The sequence below is a fragment of the Amblyomma mixtum genome, chromosome 2 (assembly GCF_055824585.1).
Source record: "Amblyomma mixtum isolate Tamu chromosome 2, ASM5582458v1, whole genome shotgun sequence".
NCBI classification, from domain to species: Eukaryota; Metazoa; Arthropoda; class Arachnida; order Ixodida; family Ixodidae; genus Amblyomma; species Amblyomma mixtum.
The window spans coordinates 286,065,943-286,093,794 of record NC_143013.1 but is presented as its reverse complement, the minus strand read 5'-3'; the positions used below and the strand labels follow the sequence as shown (position 1 = coordinate 286,093,794).

Genomic DNA, 27,852 nt, shown 5'->3' with positions numbered 1-27,852 from the left:
TGTCCTGTGTGAGCTGCGGCCACCGTATCCCCGCAAACTTCTTAATCTCATCCGCCCACCTAACTTTTTGCCGCCCCCTGCTACGCAAACATTCCCTTGTAGTCCAGTCTGTTTGCCTTTAGGAACATCGGTTATCTTGCCTTCGCATTACATCTATATCTCGTATATCTGAGTCAAAATAAGGCTTGAGGCTTCAGGCCTTGAGGCTTGTTTACGCGTATGAAGATCTCGCTAGTTGTAGACAGCGTAAATTCTCAGGTGATATGGGAATCCTTGCCGTTACGTCAAATAAAACTCAAGGATGCTGAGTTACCACGCGACCGATTGACTGACTTATTCATATATGCTGCCCCACCTTCGCGCTATGCAAATGGGGGCAACATGCAACAAAACGCAAAGCAAAATCACCAAGGATACATCCATGAGGGCCACCATGCTCCGGCAAGTATCCAAGGAGAACTCCAGGGCATTTCCATCTGAAATCAGAGTCGTGGCGGCGGTCGTTTTTTCCCTTCTAAGAAGTATCTGCGCAGCGGTACGAGCTAGCCGAACGTGGGACACCTGCTTCATAACGCGAAAAAACGTGAAATAACGTGAAAAAAAAAAAAACTACACCCAAAAACGCTTCCGTTTTTTTTTCAGTTAGCTGTCCTTCTATCGTCTTCAGTCGCTCTAATTCTTTCGCACCCCTTTACGCCGCTCGCTGCAATGACGGAGGGCTTTCTTCTCGTGGAAACAGACAGCTGTGTGTCCTTACTTTTTCTTTTGTTGTTTACGTGTCACAGTCGACTCTCGGTAATCCGAACTAAAAGAAGACTGAAAATTTGTCCTAATTATGCCGAGTTCACATTTTGGGACCTTATTTTTAAAATCTCGATGTTGACGTGGCCAGCTCGTTAGTTCGGATCAACCGGATGTTCGAATTAAGCGAGTTCTAGAATGAACGAATGTCTCCTGAACTATGTATGGTACCAGGGACTACACTAAGTAAAAGAATACGCTGGAGTGTCGTCCGAATTAAAGCAGTAGCTGTTGCGAACGTACTTTGCTCGCTCAGATTTTTTAGCAGAACCTGGAGCGAGTAGCAGTTGACGGTGCCGCCTTTGCTGGCCACCAAGTCGAAGGCCTCTCTCACGTTCTCCTCGACTTCGTCCTCTCCTTCGTCCTCTCCTTCGTCCTCTCCTTCGTCCTCTCCTTCGTCCTCTCCTTCGTCCTCTCCTTCGTCACCCTCTTCACCACCTTCTTCGGTGCCGGGGCCTTCACTGCTCTCAGTCTCGTCTGTTGTTTTAGCGCTCTGGGAAAGCAGTGATTTCACATATGGCAGGTTTTCATAGCTGACAACTTATGCGTAACCACTATTTATGGTTAAGAGGACACAGAGTAAAGAATGAAGTTGGCCTGCACTGATAGACTACGGTGTTCTAACGACAAGAAGACCTTTGTCACAAAAAAATTGAGCCTTTATGAGCTAGAAAACCTTTAAAAAAGCAAAGCACAGGTGTCTCATCGCCGGCCAATTTAACAAGTAAAAAACTGCGTACGTTCACACCAAATTTATAGTGCGAATCAAAGATGTTGTCCTACCCCTCCCTGCACTCCAAATTGTCGGCAACCAGTTCGCCCAGGTGTGCATGCCGCGAGTTGGAATCTAGTGGCGAAAAAATTTTTAATTCAATATCCACAGCCATAAAAGCATATTTCTCGGTACCAGAAAAACGTTAACGTACACAGAAATAGTCAGCGAAATATTTTTCGACGAAAGAAATAAATCATGAAGTTAATGGAAATCTCCGACCAAAGGTTGTTAATACGAAGACGAAGACGTTTCGGCTTCCTTACGGAAGCCTTGGAAGAGTGATCAAGGCTTCCGTATGGAAGCCGAAACGTCTTCGTCTTCTTATTAACAACCTTTGGTCGGCGTTCCTTACATTATATTCATGAATCTTCTGCCCGACCAGACGAGTTTTCGTCGAACGTAAGAAATAGATCCAGATGGTTTTGCTGAAACCTTATAGTGAAATGGACACATGTTAGAAAGGGCTTTAAAAAGGATGCAAAATGAAAGCGCCCTGCCCACACCGCCAGGTGGCACAACGGGCTAGTGAAATGAACATATACAGGTCTGTTCTGAAAGTAGTAGGACTGGTTTTTTCCTGGGCGAACGGGCGGACGAGAGGTGGTCTGAGCGTGCAGGATCGTTGAAGGGGGATATTGGGAATGCTGGGGAAAATCGGCAGTCGGCTCTCGGCCGTTGAAGAGAGGAGGTCGCTGGTACTGTGAACCCCTGTCGAAACGTCTCGTCACGCAGAATCGTCGAGCGTTTACTGGATCAGCGATACGCCATCAAATTTTGAGTAAATCTTGTTAAAACGGGCCAAGAGACTCACAATATGATTAAGGAGGCCTACGGTGATGCTTCCATGGGTAGATCAGGTGTTTTTTGAGTGGCACAAGCTTTTCCGAGAAGGTAAGAAAAGAGTAGAGGAAGACGACTGCTCCAGACGTCCTTCGACCAGCAAGACCAACGAAAATGTGTAGCGAGTGAAACATTTGCTTAACAGTGATCGTAGAATAAGTATCAGAATGATTGCTGATGACTTGAGCATTCCTCAAACCCAAGTTTTTGAGATCGTGACAGAAAACTTAGCCATGAGGAAAGCGTGCGCGAAGTTGGTGCCGGGAGTGTTGTCAGATGAGGAAAAGGCCAACCGGTAGGATCTTCTTCGTCATCTGAATGAGGACCCCGATTTTTTGTCCCGCACAAGGCGGCAACGCTGTCTCAGCCCCCCTACAGCCTCGATTTGGCCCCGCCAGACTTTTTTCTATTCCCGAGAATAAAATCGACGCTCGAGGGGAAACATCACGGATCGGTAGAGGGGGTTCAACAGGCCGTGACGAGGGAGCTAAACAGCATTCCGGTCCAGGCGTTCCTGGAGGCGTACGAAAACTGTAAAACTCATTGGCAGCAGCGTATAGGTGCGGAAGGGTGCTACCTTAAAAAATTGTAATCGTTTGTACTATTATCTTGAATAAGTTTTGTTTTAAAAAATGAGTCCTACTACTTTCAGAACACACCATGTATATTAGGTTGGGGCGACCTAAAAAGATTGAAAAATAATAAGCCAGTGAGAGATAAGCGATTCCTCGTTCTTTAGCATTGGTTTTTTCAAAGATACCGAGGAAAGCTGTGCATAGCCTTTGGCTGGCCTAGCCAACTTTACCCACAGCCTGGAGGCTTCATTTAAACTCAGCCTACAATTCGCCGTCGCGATATCGCGCAGGGACGATAAGAGGTGTTCGGTAAGTCGGGGCATATCACTGTTCAGAACACAAGCAATGTGGGGCTAACCCCCCCTCACGCCATGGGCCGGGAATGTTATGTAGCTTCGTTGACTCGCTGCCCTAGTTTTCCGCCCTTCATCCCGTTTATCTTGTTACGTTCCAGCCTACCAACCAGTGAGGCGGTTACTGTGCCTTCCCGTTTCACCTCACCTGTCTTTTTATCCATCTTGGAGGAAATAGCGCAACGAATATGCATCACTTGTTGACGCAGCTGTGTACGCATGCGTCACAAAAGCCAACTCTCTCCCTAAACCCGGGAACCTATTCAGAAGCACTGATTACCCATAACTGCATGGCTTTTCTTGCGCTGAGCCTTGTAGGAAACATTCAGGACGAATCGATTCAATATTTTTCTCACTAAAAAATGATTCTATTGCTCCTTTCTTTATGGCGATGCTTGTCGGTCTGTAATGTATGCATTTATTGCTGAAAAAAAAAATGCATTTAAAAACCTTCTCGTCATCCGATTCCAACTCGTGAAGTCTACAGAGAAAAGAACTCCGTGATCCCCGTTTTGAAGTGAATGGTGGTGTAGCCTTGCCTCTCGGATCCGCGAAAGAAAGTCTGCGTCGACGAACGCAGTGTACTTGCGAAATCGACCGGCGGTGGCGACACTTGTTTCATTTCTTTCTTGTCTTTTCTGGGCTAAAACGCCCTCTTTTCAGTGAAAGTATAATCTCCATCTTTAGAATGATCTGCGTTAAGCTTATCATCGCTTAAAGACTACAAAACTTCGATCCCCATATAGACACCAGTTAAAAAAAAAAAGGGTAAGAGGGGGGGGGGGGGGGGCATCATAAAAACATGCTTACTTCGACTTTAAAAGAATGGACGAGTAAATTTAATTACACGAAAGAAAAACTTATTAACTGCTGCTTCCCACCTTCCCGTTCCCGCTCTGGCATGTTTTCAAATAGAGCACTGTGACCAAGGAACAAGCCGTTAACTCTGTATGTAATGAACGTTTGTTGCAGTTACGAACTAGGTAGTTTAAATATTAATTTAATGGATTTGGCGACCCACGAAATGTTAAAAAGAAGCACGCATAATATAAACGTGTGCATGACACGGCTTCCGCGAATCAAAAAAGAAAAATATCTGAGCGGCACAAACCTGAGATGGCTCTTCGCGTATTGCGGCCTCCTGATCATTCTCTCTGCAAAAAATAGAAAAAAAAATGCCGAAAACAATACACTGACGGCTTCGTCAGAGGTGAAGATTATCAAAGTTGTTCAGGAAGAACACATAGCCGTTCAGCCTTCAAGAGCTGTTAGGTTCACAGACGACGAGTGCGCTGCAAAAATCACGCTATAGATGCTAGTCTACATCCATAGATGTTGCGTGAATTAAAAGAAATTAGACTCCCCACCCAACTGACCGGCTCCAATCGTGCTCTCCAATGTAATTTGTTGCCTGGCAAACAACATGGTAGATTACCAGCTTTTTCTGAGATATTGTGTATTTTTGTTGCATCGTTATATCCATTCTCAACGTGAAATTCTTGGTTTGGTTTATGGGGTTTAACGTCCCAAAGCGAATAAGGCTATGAGAGACGCCGTAGTGGAAAGCTCCGGAAATTTCGACCACCTGGGGTGCTTTAACGTGCACTATTTCTATTGTACGCATAGTATTCTCTGTACTGAGAGCGTGTGTGTGTGTGCGCGCGCCTGTGTTGGGTTTTATGGTACATAAAGAGCTGAGGCTACCATGCACGAAACCAGTTTTTGATAGACAACACTGCTTAGCTAACGGACTACTAGTTTTTAAATTTTCACTGTTTGTTTATGACATTTCCTTCCTTATAGAACCTAACACCTCGCGATAACTCCACTTTAGCGTTCTCTTATAAGAGTAAGCATTCTCTTGTAAGAGCAAGCAACCGTAAGAGTAAGGCTTCACCTTAAGTGTATGACGCCACAGCGTTGATGGCTTTCTCCAGCGACCTGTGATTTGGTCTGCGTATCACTACGCCTTGACTCTGCATACATGACTTTAAATGCGGAATTGGTCCTTATCTACCCTACAATCATAGATCGTGTGGTGTACTGATATCACTCCTGGCGCAGTGGTGCAGCGGTTAAGTGATGCGCCCCTCTTCCAGGCAGGTGGCTGTTTCAATCCCAGCCATCCACCGTTGGAGCTTGTGAGATCCACGTTGCGATGACGTCACAATCTCACGTGACCTTGGTAGCAAGAGGGCCATCTGATTTTTCGCTCACAACACCGGCAATGCTGACACTGGATTTTCCGTATTACGGGAGCCTCACCGCCATTGCGTCAAGGTTTCAAGCGACGTCATGGAAGGCGATGCCAGTTTCCCGGTTTGACGTTCAAGAAGAATCGTTCTTTCACAGGAAGGAATGGCGCGATAAAAACAGGACGTTGGAAGGAGAACGCAGCGCGCGCGCGCCATTGTGCTGTGGTCTTCTTCCAACAACCTGTTTATTGTAGTTGCGCCATTCTTTCCTGTGAAACTATGTACAAACAATCAGCCCAAGTACCCACTGTTCTCATAATCTTTGTTCATTGTGGGAAACATCTTACGGTTGACGACGCCATGCGACTAGGCACTGCTCCTTTCGTGTCTAAACGTCCTCCCGGTTTCTTAAAGCACAGTTTTTATACAAGCGGCCTCATGAAACATTGCACGAACGGCGATATACAATATATGTTATGATGGCATTGTTCAAACATCGCACAACTGAGTGAAGCAGCGCCCTCGGTACTAGCAAACAAATTTATCAAGATTTTTTTATTTATAGAGTAAGATTCCTCGAGCTTTCGGTAGTCTGCTCTACAGCATTCTGCATGTCCATCCAATCCTCCTTTTTCACAAGATGTGGAGCACAAAAATGCACTTGAGCGACGCAAGCGCGATTCGCTTCCACGAGGTGACAACTCCACCTACAAAGTGGCAGGTGCGTGCATGGCAGCTGCCGCCATTTGTCGCTTGCACCTGTCAACAGCACGAACTGCGCATGCGTACTGTGACTTCCCGATTTGTTTTCGACCAGTAAAGCTAGGAAGAGGGCAGCGGTATAAAAGCATGTATGCGCAGAAAGCCCGCCCACCGCCGCTGAACACGCGCTGATTGGTCCCGATACTGAAGGCGCGCGCGCAACAGCCGGGTACCTGGCCCCACCCCGCCGCTGAACACTCGCTGATTGGTCCCGATACTGCAGGCGCGCGCGCAGCAGCCGGGTACCTGGCCCCACCCCGCCGCTGAACACGCGCTGATTGGTCCCGATAATGCAGCCGCGCGCGCAGCAGCCGGGTACCTGGCGCCATCTGGCGCCGTCAAGGCGATTTGCGCATTCGCTGCGCGCAGGCTCCCGGTACTACGGTACCGGTACCGGTAACAGTAAAACGGTACGCTAAAGGTGTCTAATGTGAGCCGCCATTTGAGCACAATAAACCCATCATGCTAACGAAACCTTAATGAAGCAGGCAAGGCTCGTCACCCGGTGCCTTGTTGACCTTGTTATTCTTCGCAGTGTGTGCGCACCTACCGGTAGAAGCTCTTCTTCTCAGTGTAGATCCTGAGCAGGAAGTCTCCCGCCACGTCTGCGTCGTGAGTGTACGGTATGACGCAGAAAGTTCCGGGCAAGAGCCTCAGGCGACGGGTCACCTCGTGCGATGATTCGCACTCAGTGTCGAAAACAACCCTGCGGTCCGACAGGTACGGGGCTGTCAGCGGGACTGGGCTGCTCTCCGGATCTTCAACCTGACGAGGAAAGGCGACAGGTGTGGCTCTAGCAAAGAAGCAAAGAGGACCGACTAGGCCGACTGTATCATTCAGTGGCTGGAGCAACTAATGTGATTGCTAAGAATTCAGTGCAAGAACACTTCATTATAAGGAACAAAAAGAAAGATAAACCGAGGGTTGGAAATGAATAATGGCGGATAGGAGCGTGAGCAAATAGGAGCGAGTTAGTGAGAAATGTGAGCAAAAAAGTCTGCGAAGAGAATCAGGCACAATAAGGGTCAAGAAATATCTGGGACAGATCTTTGACCGTAGTGGACATCTCTGACGGAAGTCAGTCTGGCTAGGTTTATAGCGGAGAGGAGTCTCTGGCACCTTCGAAGGGTTGAAAATTAAATCCCATCGTTTCGGGACCATCTCGGTACCTCGACAAAGGGTGACTAGCATGAAGCAGGCAGCTGACCTTGCTTCTTCACTGTGTCCAAATAACAGAGGTCATTCACCCATGGCGGAGGGTAAAGATATAGGCATCAGATCATGCTTCCTTCTGTGAGCTCAATATGCCACGATTCGGGTTGAAGCCTTTTAAACTGATTAAGCTCCACGCAACAGCATGTTCGATCACTCAAAGGTCATTCTGTGGCCGGAACATTCAGTGTTCGGTCAGTGCACTCCACTCGGTCACCGACCTCTGTGTCACGGTCTCCTAAATGTTCATATTACGTTGCATCTTGTGTTTCTTACCGGTGTCCAGTCTACGAGGTCAGCAGGTTCTGCTACGCGTTTTCGGCTGCATAGTTGGCCTCGCTGTTTTGCCGTAAATGGGGACGGGATATTTCTCGAGTAAGGCACAGCGATGACAAGTCACCGTGTTATACTCATTGTTCTCGAGCATTAATCGAACGATTGCGTGTCTGCCTAATTTCTTTATCGATTGAGTGATTGTACATAATATCTGCCTAATCTTTTCTCTACAAGCGAACTAGAAAAGCGATGCAAGTTTGATGGTGAGTGATGTAGGGCATTAGTAAATCTGATGAGGATGAGAAAAGTTAAAAATAATAATTCAGCCAAGCTTCCCAGCGCAGCCCTATAGGAAAAAGGTAAAAAATAGTACCTCGTACACAGCGAAGCCGATAGCGAGCCACATGTCTTCGGACACTGTGAAAGTACGGCGTCCCGGCTGAAGGAGCGCCACGATCATCGTGCACTCGCCGTCCTCTTCTTCGTCGTCGGGCTCCTGCAGCGTCACCAGGTACTGCGGGTTTGTGGCGAAATTTTCTGCGCCCATGAGGAGGTAATATCGTGCTGTTACAAGCAATTCCAACAAAGCGGCAGATGAGGCTTCGGGAAAAGTGAAGGTTGCTAAAATATTCCGCGGAAGACTTGTTCGTATGCACCTTATTGATAAACTAGCTCCAACAAACTCCTTCGAACTCCTGGCTGACGAACTTCACCGGCACCATCAACAAAAGTTTAAAGTTTTGCACCGTGGTAGCACTGGGGCTTGAAGCGTCGCCTTCAATTGCACGCTTCAGTTATTCCAACAGTGCTGAACCGCAAAACATGCCTTACAGAAGTTAAACTTAGGAAAGCTTTGTGTCAGGCAGGGCTTTCACAGCATCAGACGCTCGTAGCTCACACCTGCTGGAGCACGAATGAATAAAATGAATCTTTTTTTTTTTTTTGCCAGCGGCAAAGTTCAGCCCCTGTTTTCAGAGAAAGGCTCGAGTGCAATGTTTTGCAGGAAGTGTATTTACGTTATTCTGGCATTTGCTCTTATTCGCTCTTCATCATTTGGCTGGCCGCTGTGAAAAACAGTAACGACTGGGTAACATTTCCTAGCCCAATCTCGTTTCCTAAACAAAACCTTGGTAGACTTTTTTTTTTCTTGGAGGGTGCAGGCATCTGCATCATCATATTCGATGCGGTGCTTCTGTTGAACGCCATCTCGTCAGCAGGATGTTTCTTTCGGCTAAACAGTCATTTTTTTTTTATGACAGCAGAGAAATGTTAAGGCGAAAGCCATTTATGGCTCATACTCGCGGTGTCCGTCCGTGCACTGGAATCGTGCCAACTGTGGCCTTTCCTCCGCGCAGCGGCGCAACCTCCTTCCCTCCTTAGGAACCGGCACGCCGGTGCGCATAGCAACCGTGACGTCACACAGCAGCGGTAGAACGAGCACGCGCACGTCGGCGGTGGCAGCTGCTCCGCCGCTCCTTCGCCAGACGTCTCGTTGCAGTCGAGTGAGTGAGACGCACTGCTCCGAAGCGGCTATCATAGCTCGGGTAGCAGCATCCCACCGCTGCCACCAGTTATTATAAGTCCGGTAGCGTGGCCAGTTGTTGTGATGCAGGGTAGCGTGGTTGGGCCGGATAAGGGACGAGGATGGATGGAAATCGACATTTGGGAACGAGAACACAAACAGGTTTACTGACAATTTTAAGAAACTTAATTACATATTTTACAAAAGAGCAAACGGAAAAGGATTAAAAGTTCATAGCGTTGACCGACTGGGTGAGCCTTGTCGCCAAGGCCCAGAGCGTTCGTTCTCACTTAGGGCGCTGGTTAAATACCCTAAGGCTCCGCCCCTTCGACACGACGCACAGATTGGCACAGCACAGCACAGCAAACGGAGGCACCTGTTGCAGAGTCCACGCGTGGGAACTGGCGAGGAGGAAACGCAAGTCCGCAGCTTTTTCGCACTGTGGTGCAACATACGTGTCTTTCGAACAAACACAGGTGAGGCGCGCTGGCGCCGCCACTGCGGCTGGCTCTCTCCGATTCGAGACGGCTCCTCTCAGACGCGGTCAATCCCTTCTTCCCCTGTCGTCTGTCCATCGTCGGTTGCTTCTCGAGGGGAACGAAAGGGAAGGTCGTTCGAACCGAGCCGAGCGTGGGAAGAACTCCACCGGCTACTTCTCAGCCAGTCATCCTTTTTTTTTTTTTTGGTGGACTCATCGCGGGATCAAACGACCCGTCGAAATTGCCGCTACTGTTGTCGCCACCGTGGTCATCCCGGTCGATGGAATCTGCGCCTTAATATATCTTCGGCTGGTTTACATCCCGGTCATGACACGGCCCAGTGATTCCGTGCCAAGCGGTTCGGGGAAGCGGTAGCGGACTCCGTATTCCCCCGACACCATTCCACTGCGGCGCCATGTACAATATGGTATATGCGGTGGGTTAACCACAAGGCTTTTGCCAAGCGCAGTTTATAATTTCCAAAGTTTCTTCGGTATTTTTTTTCATATCCGTGAGTCGTCATTGTTGCACGGTTCAGCAGTATTTGCAGTAGTTTCTATTATAAGTTCAAGAAGCTACCCTTTGCTCTATGAACGCCACCTGCGTCATGCTCATTACCTTATCCGACGGTTTCAGTTTCGCAATATCAGATATCCTTCAATAATGTTCCCAGTACAAATGCACACTGTTTTTCATCCACTCCTCCCGGTAACCCCAATCGACCCCGAGAGTAAATAAATTAAATAAAATGGGCATGTTTGAAGTCTAAGAAAGGAGAGTAACGTCTCGCGAGTAAAACATCCAAGTTCACAGCCTGAAGCACAAAACTTTCTTCTTATGTGGCATGTCATCGGATGAAAGAAACTTGGCGCCTTCGTGGCGGAGTGGTAGCGTCTCCGCTTCAAATGCCAAAGCCCAGTGTCGACAGAGTTTTTTTTTTTCAAGAGAGCAAACGGTTCGGCGCCGCTGCCGCGCGGTACGTAGGGTGCCTCGATGCCAGCGCCGCCGTTCAGGGTGGTGCCATCCTTTGACCGCTCCAACGCCGCCTCTCTCTCCCTGCGGCGCCATTTTGAATCACAGCGGTCGGTCGGGCTGGTCTCAGTTGCTTGGTGCAAGCAGCTGAGCTTCCGTTTTTCGAGGCCCAGTGGCTGCGGACGATCGCTGGTGGCTTAATTTGTTTCACAGTGCTCTACCTCATGACTGAAGAGTTTCTCAAGTGCCCCGAGGCAGCATGACGGGTTGTTGTGTGCCAATGTGCGCCGGGTCAACGCGTAAAGGCCTACGCTGTTTTCGCTTCCCCCGAGACTCCGAGCGAAGGAAAAAATGGGAAGCTCAAGTAAAGCGGGATCAGCCCTAGAGTACATTGCTTTAAATGTTACACCTCACTGTGCTTTTTTTCACTCTGTCTCGTTCTGCTATTTCGTGGTTTGCATCTTTTTTTTTTCATACTTTGTTTTCATATTTGCGGCGAAGGTTACACCACACTGTGCACAACAACATTTTTCCCCTAAGTCTTACTGACTTATTTCGTGGTTTGAACCTTTTTTCATGCTTTGCTTTTATGTTTTCCTTTAAGGTTACACACCACGGTACATGCCCCACTTTTCTGTCCCAATATCTTGCTTACTTATATTGTAGTTCGTGTTTTTTTCATGACCTACAATTACATTTGGCATTAAATGAATAATTTGCATTGTCTTTTGTTTTGTTCTCTGTATCCTCTGTAAGAGGGTCGGCTGAAAAGCTAAGTTACATATTTGTCTTCATCAGTAATAAAGATCAACTTTTAGGTAGGAGTTATTTTTCGAACAGCCTAACTCATCAGCACACAATTTTGTAGACAGAATAGGAAATACACGGATAGCCAACGTTAAAAACCGCGTTTTTTTTAACAAAACCCTCTATGGTCGATTTTTTTCGAAAAGCGTGACTTTTCAATGTCGATTAGTTCGATTTCGAATTTAAAGTTTTCAGAATTACTGCAGTTTTTCAATGACTAAAATCCACCTTTTTTTGAGCAGGTTTACTTGCATGGTTTATTAATGAATACCGTTTGGCTTGAATAAAATAAATATGAAAAAATATGTGCGGAATTCTTTCACAAACTGAGGAAACGCAGGAGAGTAACCGGTGCGTATGTCCATGGTGCAAGCGAAGTGTGCATGCGAGCGCACGCAAGAACATTCGGTGGTTGTGCGCCCCTCATAAAAATTAAACGAGTGAGAAACTTCCAGTAATCCTTAATGCTATCGCCAACGAGGAGCGATTCGTTTTCTTTTGCCTCGAGAAAGAAAACTCAGGAGCAGTGGAAACGTCGGTATACGGCGGCATCATTTGTATATACCAGCGCCCGCCTCATAAGCGGATGTAATTGCGCCTTTGTGAGCAATAAACGGGCGAGCAACTCGCAGTTACCCTTTGAAAGATTAGAAAGCAGACAGACACCAGTTTTTGCGAGCAGAAGAAACGGAAACAGCCCGCGCGACGATAGCGAAACCAGCCGCAGCGCTCGGGCGGCTGACGACACGCGGGCGTTAACAGAACATGGAAATTAAAATCCAAAATATCGAGGAAAAAAAAGAGGCAGCAATTTCTTCTATCCGCATGGAGCTGCAGCACCTGCCCGGTAACAGATCTTTAAAATATTAGCGCGTTTTTCAAACCAACAGACGGAACAGTAAATGTTCAACCTCGACCACCTGGGGCTGTAAAATTAAGTCATGCAATTACGTCTTCGACCCTCCGATGTTAAAATGGCTATTATGAGCGAAAAGATACGCAGTGCGATGTTGATGAAAAAGACTGTTCTAAGCAAAAGCACTTTCACGCCCGCCGAGAGTAAGAGTGGCGCCGTTACACATGCTAGCGCAGCTGATCCCGTGTGATTCAATATGGCGGCGCCCGCGATGTTGTCTCCACCCTGAACGGCGGCGCTGGCATCGAGGCACCCTAGCGGTACGCCGACGGCGCTGCCATCTGGCGGAGCGCGGCTGAAGTCAAGAGTGGCTACCGGCCGCCGCTGCGCGACGACTCGCCTTGGTAGCCCATCTCTCACCCTGGTATGGCGCCATAGGTCCTGTAAAGGTCAAACGTACCTACCGGCCGACGCTACGCTAAAAGCCGTTCTTGGGAGTAGTATTGATTTCGCAATAAAACTTGGCCTTACACGCAGAGAGCAAGCTTAGTTCATGTATGAGTCCTCACCTCACCGCGCCTAATGTTAATTACGGCGAATTGTGACTTGACTGCTTGTCAGAGCACTAGCTGCTCGTTTTGATATAAGATGCGGATACAAGCGCTACCTCAAAGTGCATTTTCCATGTAAGCGAGTTCCAGCTGGCTGAGCTGCTCTGGATTTTGAAAATATCATGACACTATTTCCTGCAGCCTGAACACATTTTTTATTGTTATATTTTAAAATTATGCCTTCGACATATTTGGCATAAGCGAAAAGTTGAGGTAACAATTAAATTGATAAATCGATAATGCAATTATCCTTGCTAACAAAAAGCTCCAGTAGACAATATCTTTTCGAAACTAATTCTCGTCGATTCGCTTTGCCATGAGTAGCTTTGCAGCAATACACGCATACATGTGGTGGTGCACTCTTTACAGAGAAAGGGGACCACAGATTTAAAGGATCTGTCGAAGGCAGGAAATTGACACATTCTTGCAGTAAATAAGCCCGTAGTTAAGTCTAAAATAAAGCCCACATTTTTGCGCCTCTGTAGAACAATTTTTTTTATGAATGACAAAATGAAAAAGCGACACCAGTATTTAATGTATGGAAGGGCGTAGAGGTCTCTGGCCAGTGACTCAATACTAGAGGACAGGAAAAGGGAAAAAGACAGAAATAGGTAGAAAGTGAAGGTGAGAAACGATGATGGTAAAGTGCAGTGAGCTGTACTAGTTGTGCAGAGCTCCTGCACTCACGGTTTCTGTGTCTGCAGAACCGTAACTGTTGTCAGCTATTCGAGAATGGCAAGCACCAGTCCAGTCGCGTCTAAGGTTTACACAGCAGCCTTAGCAACGTACGTATGAGCACCAAGGCGAACTAAGCGATAAGACACCATTTAGTTGCGTGATCATCGTTTATATTTGATCGCCTGCTGTTAACTGGTCAGGCTAACGCATAGGTAACGCTAGAAAATGCCATGCTGCATGGTACACCTTGATGCACGCTAAGAACGTCGCTAGTGAAGGTGAATCCGACGCCCGATGACAGAAATGAGGAAGGTAAACTAACATGCCATTGGATACCAACTATACATACAATTTTCTTAAATGCAGAATGCGTGTTGGCCCTAAGGGATACAAGAAACGGTACTGACAGAAAGCCATCACATGCTTAGGCGGCATTCTGCGAGGCGAATACCAACCCATATTATCTGTGCCTCCGCCAGCGCTGGAACCGGGCACCCATGAGCCTTCGAACTTCACCACTTCCCACTGCTTTTTCTTTTCGGCGTCGTCTTCTCCTTCCCCGACCATGGAACCAGGATCCAAGTGACAGAAGTCGACCAGATTGAAGTGCTTGAGGAAGGGTGACTCTGATATCCTGCCAGAACACGCTGTCGTCAGTGGGCCATTCTCTCAGTGTTCACCACTTTTCACTTACACTTGTTGCCTGCTTTAGACCGATTACGACATGAGCTTTCAGATCATATGACTTCCGAAACTTTTCACAGGGGTGTGCCCTTTCCAGCGACTGTTCAACTTCAAAAATTATTTTCTTCCTTAAAACGAAATTGCCTCGAGGAAACTGCACGAGCTTAAAAACAACAGGTTGGACTATCAGTTAAGTCATGTGAGCGTGGCGAATGGCAGTCAAGCATTGCACGCTGTTGCTGAACACGCTGAAGCACATCATCACAATATCGACTGGGACAATGCCACAGTCACAGCCAAAGAGAAGAAGGTGTCATCAAGGCTGCTACTGAAATGATTGATCATTCAGGCAACTACTAACACTATGAATATGACAAATAGAACTCTGCCGGCAGTTTACTTGCGCGTATTACGTCATGTATGTACTACGTAATTAAAGGACGACCGAATTTTGGCCACCTCAGTGAACAAGGAATCTGTACGGGTTCCAAAACGTCGATCGCAACCTCGACATGGTCAGCGACCTTCAACTTCATCGATATCATGCTTGACCAGACGAGCTTTCGTCGAAACCTATACTATACTATACTATACTATACTATACTATACTATACTATACTATACTATACTATACTATACTATACTATACTATACTATACTATACTATACTATACTATACTATACTATACTATACTATACTATACTATACTATACTATACTATACTATACTATACTATACTATACTATACTATACTATACTATACTATACTATGCTATGCTATGCAATGCTATGCTATCAATTAAGTCACGTTTGATATGTTTACGGTGAATGCCAGTGTGTGTTATCTGGCCAAATTTAGGAAGGTTGGTGTTCGTCATGTATTTGATAATTTTTGCTGCGCATATGACTACAGCTCATGGTCCAAATTTATTATTCGTTTATAGTACAACGTCTTGCATAATAACAAAAAAAGTTTGATGAGCCCAAGATTGCTCACGTACAGTCTTTGTCAAATGTAACCAGGCTGCATGGTTTGATTCTAGCTCGTACAGTGGAGCCCTTGTGACTTTCCTAAGCATAAAAAATTGTTGGAAGGTAAGAAGACCCCCAGTCCTTACCATTAACGACCATTTCAGCTTCAGGGAAGCTGTAGTGGCTCCACTGTACGAGCTAGAAGCAAACCATGCAGCCTGGTTACTTTTGACAAAGACTGTACATTACTCAAGCCTACACCAGTCGCAAGAAAACGCAGGGTACAATCCCTATACCACCTTGATGGGCAGTCCCGTTGTCTAACGCGTGGAAGCGAGGGTTTTCGGCAACCGCGCACTACGACGACTCACCAAAACTCTCCGTCGTCGCTGACCACGAGCTCCAATTCCTGGCGCGTTTTCTCGCTGATCTTCTCCCACTTGTCGGACCTGTCAGCGAAAAAGAACCGAGTGCATGAGTGACGTCAGAAGGGAAAGAACCCGGTTTTGAGATTAAAGTGAAATGACATAACATACGACCTTCTGGTATAAAAGAGGCAAGTCTGACCTTGTGTGAGCTTTTCAAAAAGTCCATGCGTTCCGATGCAACAGAATACTACATCCGCAGTGTTCCAAAACCTTGCACGCCAGCGCAGCTATGTGAGGAAACAGTATTCCATTTATTACTTCTGACGCTATCCGTATGCGCGAGGGGCTCTGCGTTTTAAGCATGATGGTCTTAATTAATGACAACGTTGCATAGGCAGAAGAGCCCTGCCTGCTATGAGGCTTAATGATGTTCGGAAGAATTGGATCATTAAAGGGTGCAGGACGTTAAAAAACAGAATACTACATGTCCGCTTTCTTCCTACCATGAAACTGCATTGCCATTGCGTTCATAAGACAAGCGCAAAACTTTACGCTTCTCCCATTCTCGTTTGAGTCACGCCCCTTAAGAATGCACTCTGTGACGAGCAAAACTAAAATTATTTGGTTGGTCGCGCCTGGTAATGATCGAGCGAAAGGGTGTGGCTTGGTGAATGAGCAACTATTTCCAGAAGTGAGTAGAGGAGGAAGAGAGTGAGCGACAAATGGAGGTTGGAAAACAGTGACTAAATATCATCAGTATTAATTGGGGGATAGGAAGATTGAGGTCATTAGAAGGAGAGCCTTCAGAGAACACAGTAAAACGCACTTGCTAACCGGGACATTAAGGAAGCGAGAAATTAATAATAAGATAAATCGGCTTCAGGTCCTGGAACAAAAGGGTAGCATACGCTATCGACTTTAGGCGACCACGAGTGATTCGACATGACCTGACCCGATAGCGCCGATGCAGATTAACCTTCATCGAGCTATTCGCTGAAGTGACAACACTGGACGATGCCGAAGCCGGCCAATCCTTACTTGTCTGACCAAGGTCCGCTCCATTCACCACTTCCCCAGGGGTTCCTTAGGCGAATAAGGTTCACCTCCCTGCCTTCTTCCACCAAGACCTGGAGAAATAATAAAGGTAACAAATTAATTATTATTATTTTTCTTTCAGAATGAAACATCGTTGCTCAGACTTGATAACGATATTTGTCACATTGTTTTGCCCTAGCGCAGTGCTGGAGGCACAGACCTATTTTAGCCTTCAAGGGCAGATTTCTGTCACTTCACGGTAACGATATTCGTAAGCCCTGAACTTTAACCCACTGCGACATCCTGTTTAAATAGTGCAATTTTTAAAATTCTGATTATCTCCTAGATGTTCGCTTTGCATAGCCGGCATTGTCATTCATATTTTACTAACCAAAATCAAACGCAGAATGCTGGATTGCGAACGAATGGTTATACATGGACAATAAATTCTTCAGGCGCTGTTACGGTACTTTCAGACTTGAAATCAATACAAAGAAAGGGCCATGGCATAAATTCAAAACACGTTAAAAATAAACTAGATGTGTGATGAAAGGAAAAACTGTAAACGAGGGAAGCGTTTCAAAATTGATAGTGTATTGGCTACCTCTTTTGAGTCCATTTTTTTTGTATATGCCTACATAAGTAAAAATGCTCTAATAGGTTCTTCTGCACCAAAGAGACATAGGAACTACTTTCTTCGCATGCAAAAACCGGCGATTCACATCTCTTTCATGGACTTTTGCGCTTCTCAGTCAAATTCAGGCGTTTAAGCAACGGAAACAAATGGTTACGCCGGGGAAATGACGTGGAATCATAAGCACTCCAATTTATTTTATTTTGTACCTGCGAGGCAATGCCATAGTCAATGAGCGCGAGTGTGCTGGCCTGAAAGCGTGCTCACCGTTGTAGCTCCGGTGATGCTGTACTCGTGCAGAGCGCTGAGTCCCTTGACTCCCTTGTCTTTGTCCTGGTAAGATTGCAATGCAAGCACAAGTTCACGACCGCTCTGAGGACAGCACCGTTGCCCTCTTCGAACAACTGTCTAAATTCAACTCACTGTGATGGAACAAGTCACGAGAGAATCCCTGTCTAGCGTTCTTTGGAGGACTCTGAAGAAACCCTTAGAGGGCCGCGTCAGAACAAGCTGCTCGGTCAGTCCCCCAGTGAATGTGGTCAGTGCTTCGACCCCGCTACCTCCTTCAAGTGCAGCGTAGCCTCCATGGAGCCTGTGAAAACAGATTGATTGATTTATAGATTGATTGATTGATTGATTGATCTATCGATTGGTTGATTGTCTCATCAATCGATTGATCGATTTATCGCTCAATCGATTTCAATCAGCGTATATGTCCTCTAAAAACGTGCGTAGTGATGGTACTCTTGTTAAATAAAGTTAGAGGCCGGTGCGTATGAGGGCAAACCGAAAGTACGTGTATACGAACAGCACACCACATGCAAACTTTGCTAAAGTTCACCGAGCAATTCTTCACTGAAAATTACTAAGAAAGTCTAAGAACCATTTCTTATTAATGGGCCGAATTCTGCGGTATTGAACGCATTATTGCGCTGTAAAAAAAAAAAAAAGACTCGGCAATGTATTGGGCGTAAAGCCATCCAAGGAGCGCTACTATTCTCTTGGTGTCCACAATTTACTTGTGGAAGGCGTTTTTAGACGTGATGATCAATATAAAAATTGTACGAAGTTGAAGTGCCTAGTTGTTTGATCGCTATGAAGAAACACAAGTTGCCTTAAATACACGCATACCGACATATGCGCGTCTTTTTCGATTACTTGTTTTCCTCCCTCAAGCCAGAGCACGCTTACTTCATAAAATGTTCTGAACTAGGCCTGTTCTCCGTACTACATGCCGGTTGAACGAAAACTAATCTACGTAGCTTAGGCCGGAAAGGACGACCATACAGAAAACTTTTACAAAACGTACTGCGTTTCAACGCCTCATCACCACCGAACTTTGAAGTTGACAATCGGCTCACTTGGCATAGGCCTTCTCGAGTAGCGCGCTCCAGAACTCTCCGTCGGTGCTGGAGGTCATGAAGACCAGGCTGCCGTCTTCCTCGTTCACCGGAAGTCGGTCATCGACGGGCACGTCGATCCACCTGTTGAACCTCCAAAGGCGGAAGTGGAAGATGCCTGCGTAGTTTCCTTCCGCGAAGCTCTGTCTCGCAGGCACCACTTTCTTCAGCAGCTTCGGGTGCAGCGTGAGATTGGCAATGGCAGCGGCCACCCAGCAGTTTCCTGGAGTTCGAGCAATGAGGTACAAGGATGTCACTGGTACCTATGGGCTAACCTTGTATCATAGGCGTCAACAGGATCGTATATTTTTAAGGGCAGCTTTGAACCAGGTAGTTCGAAGCTCGTCAGGTCTGGACGTCTGATGTGTTGATTCTGGCAAAGCCACGACTAATTGTCACCGACGTCCAGACTCACGCCTCCCCCCCCCCCCCCTAAACACACACACTTCACCCCTAGCGAAGATTACCTTTGACCCGCTCTGAAAAGGAGAAATCCTGCTGCGTGCCTGGCCCAAAACTTCCATGCCTTATATCTTGGGAATTCCCTTAAGAAAGGGATGTTTTATTTTCACAACTCCATGCTACAAATCTCATTGTTACTGGTATTCTGATTATACCAGTAAGTATTCTGATTATACCAGTAAGTGGGGCGACGGACTCGTCAAGCCGCCTATTGACGGCTTTTTTCCGTCGTCCTCCATCTGTGTACTGTACATGGTGGAAATAGTCCTTCTTCTTCTTCTTCTTCTTCTTCTTCTTCTTCTTCTTCTTCTTCTTCTTCTTCTTCTTCTTCTTCTTCTTCTTCTTCTTCTTCTTCTTCTTCTTCTTCTTCTTCTTCTTCTTCTTCTTCTTCTTCTTCTTCTTCTTCTTCTTCTTCTTCTTCTTCTTCTTCTTCTTCTTCTTCTTCTTCTTCTTATTCTTATTCTTATTCTTCTTATTCTTCTTATTCGTATTCTTATTCTTCTTCTTCTTCTTCTTCTTCTTATTCTTCTTATTCTTCTTCTTATTCTTATTCTTCTTATTCTTATTCTTCTTATTCTTATTCTTCTTATTCTTATTCTTCTTATTCTTATTCTTATTATTCTTATTATTATTATTCTTATTATTCTTATTCTTATTGTTCTTAATCTTATTATTCTTATTATTCTTATTATTCTTATTCTTATTATTCTTATTATTCTTATTCTTATTCTTATTCTTCTGCTTATGCTTCTTCTTATTCTTCTGCTTATGCTTATGCTTCTTCTTATTCTTCTTCTTATTCTTCTTCTTATTCTTCTTCTTCTTCTAACTAGAGTTAGGCAAGGGTGCTTGCTGTCTTAAGGTAACTTGGAATATGAGTCTTGAAAAGAGCTCTAAACCACAACGATGCAAAACACAATGATCTTGGCTCTTTGATAAACTTGATCTATTGATTTTGTGAGGGGAAGTTTCGATTCTACTGAATTTATGAAGACGAATTTCTACCCGCCAAGGCTCTTAATTGGGCTAGTTGGTTGCTAATCCATAGTTACAGACTTAGTCAAAACTAGTTTTGCCGATATTGTAATGCATATTGTAGCTGTATTGTGGAGCGCTCACCGCACCCCTTATTTGTCTGGCAGCAAAGGGTTAATTTATTACTGAGAAAATTTCATTTAAAGATTTTCCCGCCGCTGCATTCAAAGTTGTGACGCCCACCCCGCGAAGGGCTCCGTCATCACTGTTTTGAAATGAATGGAGGCGTGGCCTAGCCTCCGGGATCAGCGCCCGAAAAACTGCCAGCGCAGCGCAGTTTCCTTGCGAAGTCGGCTGGGGATGGTCACACCTGTGTTTCGTTTTTCTGGTCGTTTCTAGCCTACAAAAGCTCTTTTTATCTTCGGTAGGAATAGTCTCTTTGTGATTAGAAATTTGTATTATATCGACAAAAGCCAGCTTAAATTTGTCCCCAGTGCCCGTATAAATAGATTTATAGAGCTTGACGGTCGTTTTTAATGCTCCACTACACTATAAACAGAAAAGAGTAAAAAGAGAGTAAACTATCCACACTCTTTTGTAAAAGGTTTGTGCTGCCTTTTTACTCCCATATGCAGTTTATGCGGTATTCATGTTTAGAGTGTGCGCGGATGAAGAGCGAACCACGTGCTCTGAAACTTTGACCAACAGTTTGGGAAAAATTCTAAGTGCTCTTTGTTTAAATTCTGTACTATCAACGGTATATATGCATGCTTACCGGCAAAATAGCGGGCAGACTGCACGAAAGGACAGGTTATTTGGGATACTCACCTACCGATCCCTGCTTGATGTCGAAACGACTGAAGCCTTCCGTCATGAATTTCGGGTCCTCGCTGATTTCCTGCCGGTACGTCGATACATTTAGTTAAAGTTACGTAGTTTATGCAGAGTTTAGGGCTAAAGCATTTTCACTTTTTTTTTGCCATGCCCTGTATGATGTGTCGTATGTTACAGGAGGTTGACGCATAGTCAGACATGTTATTAAGGCGAAAGCCTTTAATGCCTCATGCTGTCGTTAGCAATCCGTGTCGGCAGCCGTGTCTGCGTCCGTGTCGGCAGCCGTGTCGACAGATGTGTCCGCGTTTTGACGGGTGTCCACCGAGACATGTGAGACAGTTACTGCGTAATTTCCTTTCCTCGAATACAATTTTCAGTTTCTTCATTAGGGCCCTTGTTTCTTCTTTCACTGCCACTTCCTCCCTTCCTGTACGGTGCGGTTAAGGTGTCCATCGAGATGACTGAGTATTACAGCGCCATTTCCTTTCCTCAAAAAGCGTTCCGTTCAAAGGGCAAGGCATCGCGCCGAACGGATGGTGGCGTTCCGTGCACTCCCTGGCAGCGCTACCACACGCTGTCGCGTTCCACTCCTAAAGGCGAAGCTTAAGCGAAGCTTAGCAGTCAATTAGTGCTGAGTGATTAATCAGTAATTAGTCATTAATTAGTAATTTGTCATTACTTCGGCATCAATTATGTGTGACGCCATCCGGTGGTGACGTCACCCCTGTCACATAGGCAAAGTGGTGCGGAAAACGCTTTCGCCTCTACGCACTTTAGACAGTCAAAGTGCCCCCTGAATTTTTATCAGCCCTTTGGTAACATCGATGACAATTAAGAGCTACGAACAGGGGAATGAGTTTGAACCGAGCCAGGTTCGAACCCGGGTGCATCGAGCCCGAGTACAGAGGTTCGAACCTGATCGCGGCGGCCGCGTTTCGATGGAGGCGGAATGCAAAAGGCGCAAGTGTGCTCTGCGATGTCAGTTAAAAATCACCAGGTGGTCGAAATTATTCCGGAGACCCCACTATGGCACCTCTTTCTCTCTTTCTTCTTTCACTCCCACTTTCCTCCCTGCTGTTACGGCGCGGTTCAGGTGTCCACTGAGGTATGAGAGACAGATACTGCGCCATTTCCTTTGCTGAAAAACGAATTTACCTTTTACTATTAAATAAAGCACTTAACAACGAAGGAAACGGCGTCACCAGTAAGGTTTATTCGCACATACCTGCCTATGCTTGAGAATAAAGCTCAGTTGTAAGTGGTGCGAATGAAGCTGTGTTCGGTCGTCTTTAGGTGCCTTCTTTGTCCCTGTTCTCTTTCGCGCTGTCCTCGGAATCCATTACAGCGTTTGAAGGCGCTGATAGGAGTCGTAATATAAATGTTTAATTCCTAATAGCTCAATGATTGCGCAAAACAAACTAGTCGCTCTCATTGAGTAAAACTCTGTTCGTATTTAACGTTGTTTGAAAAGAGTTGATTCGACTTGTTTTACATTGCTGACATTAAACTGCCCGTTAAATATTTTGGTTTATGGTTTGTGGGAGTTTAACGTCCCAGAGCGACTCGGGCTATGAGGGGCGCCGTAGTTAAGGGCTGCGGAAATTTCGGCCACCTGGGGTTCTTTAACGTGCACGGACATCGCACAGTACACGGGCCTCTAGAATTTCGCCTTCATCGAAATTCGACCGCCGCGGCTGGGATCGAACCCACGTTAAATATTTTGGAGTTAAGCCAATGATCGCCAAGAAAAGGCTTCAGAGAATCAATGAATTTAAGTGAATTTCAAAATACGAGAAACACTTTAAGGCAAATGCGTCATCAGAACAGCCAACAAACCCTTAGTGGAAAGCTTCGTTTGCAATTTTATTTTTTTTTCATTGCGAACACTGAACAAAAACACACTCTCTGCAGGAGGGACTCTTTGGACTGAGCTCTTCATTGCATGGCCACGCATGAATGTTTTTCTCATCAATTTTATATTTTTTTAGCTGTGCAGTGTATATCGACAACTAGCCGTGGCCACGGCTATGGTTACGGCTGATTTCAGAACGCCTAGCACTGCTCACCCAACCAGTAACTTCGATGCTTTTCGACCACTGCAATTTCAAATCTGTAGTAGAATCAATTCTTCTGTCCACGGAACTTTTATTCAGCGTATTATATTTAAACAGCATACTCTGCTTATTTCTTGCTTGCCGTGTATCAGTATAGGGCTTCAAATGTTACATGGGGCATCTGTTTACAGTATATACACATCTTTCACCGTCAAAACATGTGGCCTTCGCATGTTATGCTCATTGTCTGCGTAACGAGATCACAGGTTTAAAATAGCCTTTTTCAGTAAATGCTGCACTTAGATTCAAATTTTAACACGCGAACCTTGAAACAATGGTGAGATTTGGCAACTTTTTTTTTTATTGCACTTGCAACATCGCTTTGGAGGACTCAGTGCGTTTCTTATATAATAGCATTAGATGGTGGTGGTGGTGCGAGCGCTCTGTAGTCTAGAGAACGCGCTTGCTTGCATCTATTTTTTCAAGAGAACGAAAGAAGTCGTGAGTCTTACAGAAGGCCTCTTCCAGACAACATTGAAAGAGGGATCCCCGGAGCCCCAGGCAGTGGCTGTGGTGCAGGGAAACTCAGGATCCACGAAGAGCTTCTCCCTCTTCAAGCATCGCTTCAGCAGTGCGCCGTAGTCTTGGGGCTTGCCATTTTTCGTCCCAGTGCCCGAGAATCGTTCGCCGAACTAAACACCACATCATGTACTTCACTAACAAATTTTGCGAACTGCATTTTACATTAAATCAAGTGATTCTGATAATCTTACGTCATACTTGACAAAATATAATTATCTGCTTAAAAAATTAGACATTTAATTAACCTGACGCCTTTGTGCTTTGTGGAAGTGCCCGAAATAAAGGATATTCCAGCAGCTTTGACGCAGGTTATTAAGAGCATAGATTTGCTTATTTTCTTTTACAGAGCTGATTATAAAGTAAATGTTATGTGCATTAGAACATGCAACACAGAAAGATGACCAGACGCTGGCATATTTTCATCAACTGTTATAGCTGCACTCAATGTCATACCACTGCGATGCAGGAGAGAGAGAGAGAGAGACTTTAATGAATAAAGGAGAGGTCTGCCTGGTTATAGGCCTGGCATGCTACTCCAGCGATGCAGGAGGGTCTGCCCACGGACTTCAGTTGACGCAGAAGACGTATCGTTACAATGCACCGCGCTGTACTTTATTATCAGCAAATGTGGTCTGCTTTGCACGACAGTCGAATGGTGCTTGCTGAATGAATAACGCTGCAAAGAGCCATGAGAGAGAAGGTGTATGGAGACTAGAAGCGAGTGCGTAAAGTTAATCTTTTGCGTGGGCGTGATCTTTTTGTTTGCTGTTTTAGCTTGTAAAACAAAAACAGTCTCAGGTTTTCTTTACCGCGAAGTCCAGTCAATATGTAACAACTAACACAAACAAGCAGCTGTTACGTGTGTAGACTGAGCAAGTTTTTCTCGTTATCTGCTTCCTTATACACATGCTACGCTCATTTACAGTTGGGAACAGAAGTCTCTTGGACGCGTGAGGCACAAATGAAGCCAGTAGCTCAATTATTTGACGCCGGATCAAGACCACACTTTCGGAGGTGAAAGTGAAATTCATGTTATTTTATCTGTGTTAGTGAAATGAAGTCATCGCAGAAAAACATGGCGTCTATGAGCCTAAGCGCTTTCCGAGCGGCCAAGAGGCTTTCTTCTCCTATAGTACCTATGGTGAGCCAAAATAACATGAAGAAATGTACATCAGCCTTCGGTGAATCACGCGAAACTTGCGAGCTGTAACGAGCGAGATGTAGGGGTGTTTTACGTGCAAGAGCGCTCTGACGTATTCTGAGTAAAGATTCGCGTTTACACGTAGGAGAGCAAACAAAGCAGCCCCTTCCTTACAATTAAGAAAAAAAAAAGGAAAAAGGCTCTCTTTGCGGCAGCAGACAACTAGCTGTCAGACAGACCTGTGTACTTTTACGCAGCATACAAAGCAAAGCCGTCGCAGTGCAGAAAAAATCGACCTGAACCGGTGTCCCGCTCGTGGACTGGCCGGCGTCCAAGTCGCGCGCACAGTTACGCCTTTTGCATTCCCAGCGGCTGCCACGTGCAACCCGTCAGTACTAGTCGTTCCGTTTTTCACTAGACGGAAGCAACGCTCGTGCGCTTGCCTGGTTTCTCCATCCAGTTCTCGTCTCTTTGCCGCTACAGAGTGCTTTCGGGGAACGCGCGGGCAGAGCTCGAGCTTGATGAATGATACATCGTTGTGTTTGGCATGGTACTGAAAGTCGAACAACAAAAGGATCCCGCCACGACAGAGCTGGACGCAACCGGATGGTTGAGAGGGCGTAGAACGGGTGAGGTGAAGGTTGAGCGAGGGGAAGGAAGCACTCCTCTTAACGATAACGTTAACGCTAATGTTAACGTTAACCTAACCTAACCTAACCTAACCTAACCTAACCTAACCTAACCTAACGCTAACGCTAATGCTAACGTTAACGTTTAAAGTTAAGGCTAACCTAACGTTACCGCTGACCTAACGTTACAGCAACGTAACGTTACCGCTAACCTAACGCTAACGTTAACGTTAGCTAACCTCTACGCTAACCTAACGCTGCCCTCTAAAGCTAACCTAACGCTACCCCCTAACGCTAGCCTCTTAACGCTTAATAAATGCTGAGCTTTTGTTTCGGGCTGGTACACCTCTCACTCTGCCATTGCTACAACGGCTTGAAAAACCCTTGTAGCAATGTCTTGAATACCCCATTTCTAAGGCATTCGAGGTAGTGATAACAAATAAGTCGTTTTATTGATTTGCACGCAGTAGGCGCCCGCTGGGTGTTTTTTAATTTGCTCCGACAAAGAATTGTATGGAGGTTTTCGGCGAATACTTGGAGTAATATTCAGAACTGCAGTTTTTGGCACAAATATATGGGTAATGAATGGTAGACGTCAGAAGGGCGATGAAATGCGCTCATTAGTAAATTGGTCAGCTGATATCCGACTGCTAACTTCATAAGAGGTACAACCATGTGCCTCATTGTAATCAGAGGTTAGTTGCTGGCCGCTAGTAATATTCACATCACTTAAAATTTTCAGACTTCGTAGTGATGGATGTCTACTAAGAGATGCCTATTTGCACAAAAAATAATAGCGAACGTAAGGCTCGGGGCATGAGGAAGCGCAGGAATTCCCGTCTCAAGTGCCGCATGATTTCTGAAGTCCTTTAGTACTACATCTTCCTTTATTTCTTGTTTCCCTTGCAATCAAAATGTTTACGGCACCACAGACAACGTTGATTATACTGATCTCAGTTCTGGTGCGCAAGTTTAAACGGCAAGCATTCAGTAAATAATGCAAGTTAAAAAGAGTAGCCCATTAGGATTTGCAGTATAATTAAGCGGCGGCAGTAACTGGTAACTTACTAACCGTACTTAGTGCCTGCCCGACGATGCTATCAGTGACATTGGCCCCCAAATTCTTCGGTGGCAAGTTTTCTGCTGTTGCGTCAGGCATTATATTGCTCTTTCATCTTTACGAAGTCCAGCATTTCTGGAGACCCTTTGGACAGTTTTTTATTTCGCTTTCATGTATGGAGCTTCATATTTTGCGTAGTGGCTGCATTGAAAACAGTCAAATCATGATGATGATAGCAGTGTAGCACACCATACAAGCGCAATTAATTTGTTATACGCGTCTTCTTACAGCTATATGTGATGAGAATACATTGCGAGAGGCGGGCACTGTCCATGTCCTTGTACACGTAGGAAAGCTTACGTACGATGGGGAGGGTGAGATACAATTTACGGTGCCGTTATGACGGGCGAAGCGTGATTCAGGGCAGCGCATTACGGCCGCACCCTTTGCCACTAGTGATTTGTCCTCGCAAAATGCATTTGGGCCCAGAACAACTTGTATCCCTTAGCTTCTCGCACTAAACTGGCTTCAGCACCATTAGAGAAGATTAGCATGAGTTCGTAGTATATCCACAAGCATTTTTTTGTCATTTGTGCTGATGTCCTGCATAATCTTCATGAAAATACTTTAGCTCTCACGTGCCTCATATATGAAGTTTTGAACGTGAGTAGTTATGTGAAGCCAATTACCGTGGTTAATGTATAAGAAAACTGCAAGAATTCCCTATATCGCGCCTCGCCATTGGAAGAGTTTCTGTAAGTAGGCTATAAAAAAAAGAGTTTAATGATCTTGGAAATGCTCTAGAGACAAAAAATAATAGCGTCATGTTAAGTTATGAGAGAACTAAATGCCTCGCTTAAAAATGAGATTACAGAAGCCAAAAACACGGCTTACCCTGTAGATTTTCTCCTTCTTGGAATGTTCCATATTTCTTCCTTCGCCTCAACCTCAGGTCGACTGGAAGCCTTGAACTTCACGCAGGCTGGAAGGTTTGACGAAAGAGATCTGCAACCCAACGCTACCGGTAGTCACTTTCTGGAGACGGCACTGTCGCTGGCAAGTGCCCGGATAAATAACGCGCGACGTGTTCTCACTCACTAATGGGCTCACAAGTACTTTCGAACACGTCCGCTTCCTTTATTGTCCCGTTCTTTTTCCTATCTCTCTCTCTTTTCCGTTTCCTGCTCGTCTGGCGGGAAGCCCAGTGTATCTGTCAGCGCTTGCGTCAGCAGTGACGAGGAACTGAGGCGTCGCTCTGATTTCCTAACGCCCAGAAAGCAGAAAAATCTGAAACGGTTAGCGGGTCG

General features: G+C 45.6%; 1 protein-coding gene across 1 annotated transcript in view; it reads right to left on the bottom strand.

Annotated features, from left to right (window-relative positions):
* Positions 1-27,603, bottom strand: part of LOC149364349 (calpain-A-like) — a 38,761-nt gene extending 11,158 nt beyond the window's left edge. The window contains exons 1-14 of the mRNA XM_089574292.1: positions 27,440-27,603; positions 23,646-23,825; positions 21,074-21,143; positions 18,770-19,031; positions 17,832-18,000; positions 17,676-17,741; positions 16,778-16,866; positions 15,743-15,820; positions 14,170-14,348; positions 8,163-8,326; positions 6,852-7,066; positions 4,456-4,498; positions 1,045-1,294; positions 418-476 (exon numbers count right to left, since the gene is read on the bottom strand). Of these exons, the coding sequence (XP_089430418.1) occupies positions 418-476; positions 1,045-1,294; positions 4,456-4,498; positions 6,852-7,066; positions 8,163-8,326; positions 14,170-14,348; positions 15,743-15,820; positions 16,778-16,866; positions 17,676-17,741; positions 17,832-18,000; positions 18,770-19,031; positions 21,074-21,143; positions 23,646-23,825; positions 27,440-27,472 (1,857 nt within the window). The 5' untranslated portion in view covers positions 27,473-27,603. The remainder of the gene's footprint in view (positions 1-417; positions 477-1,044; positions 1,295-4,455; positions 4,499-6,851; positions 7,067-8,162; positions 8,327-14,169; positions 14,349-15,742; positions 15,821-16,777; positions 16,867-17,675; positions 17,742-17,831; positions 18,001-18,769; positions 19,032-21,073; positions 21,144-23,645; positions 23,826-27,439) is intronic.
* Positions 27,604-27,852: the final 249 nt, after the last annotated feature.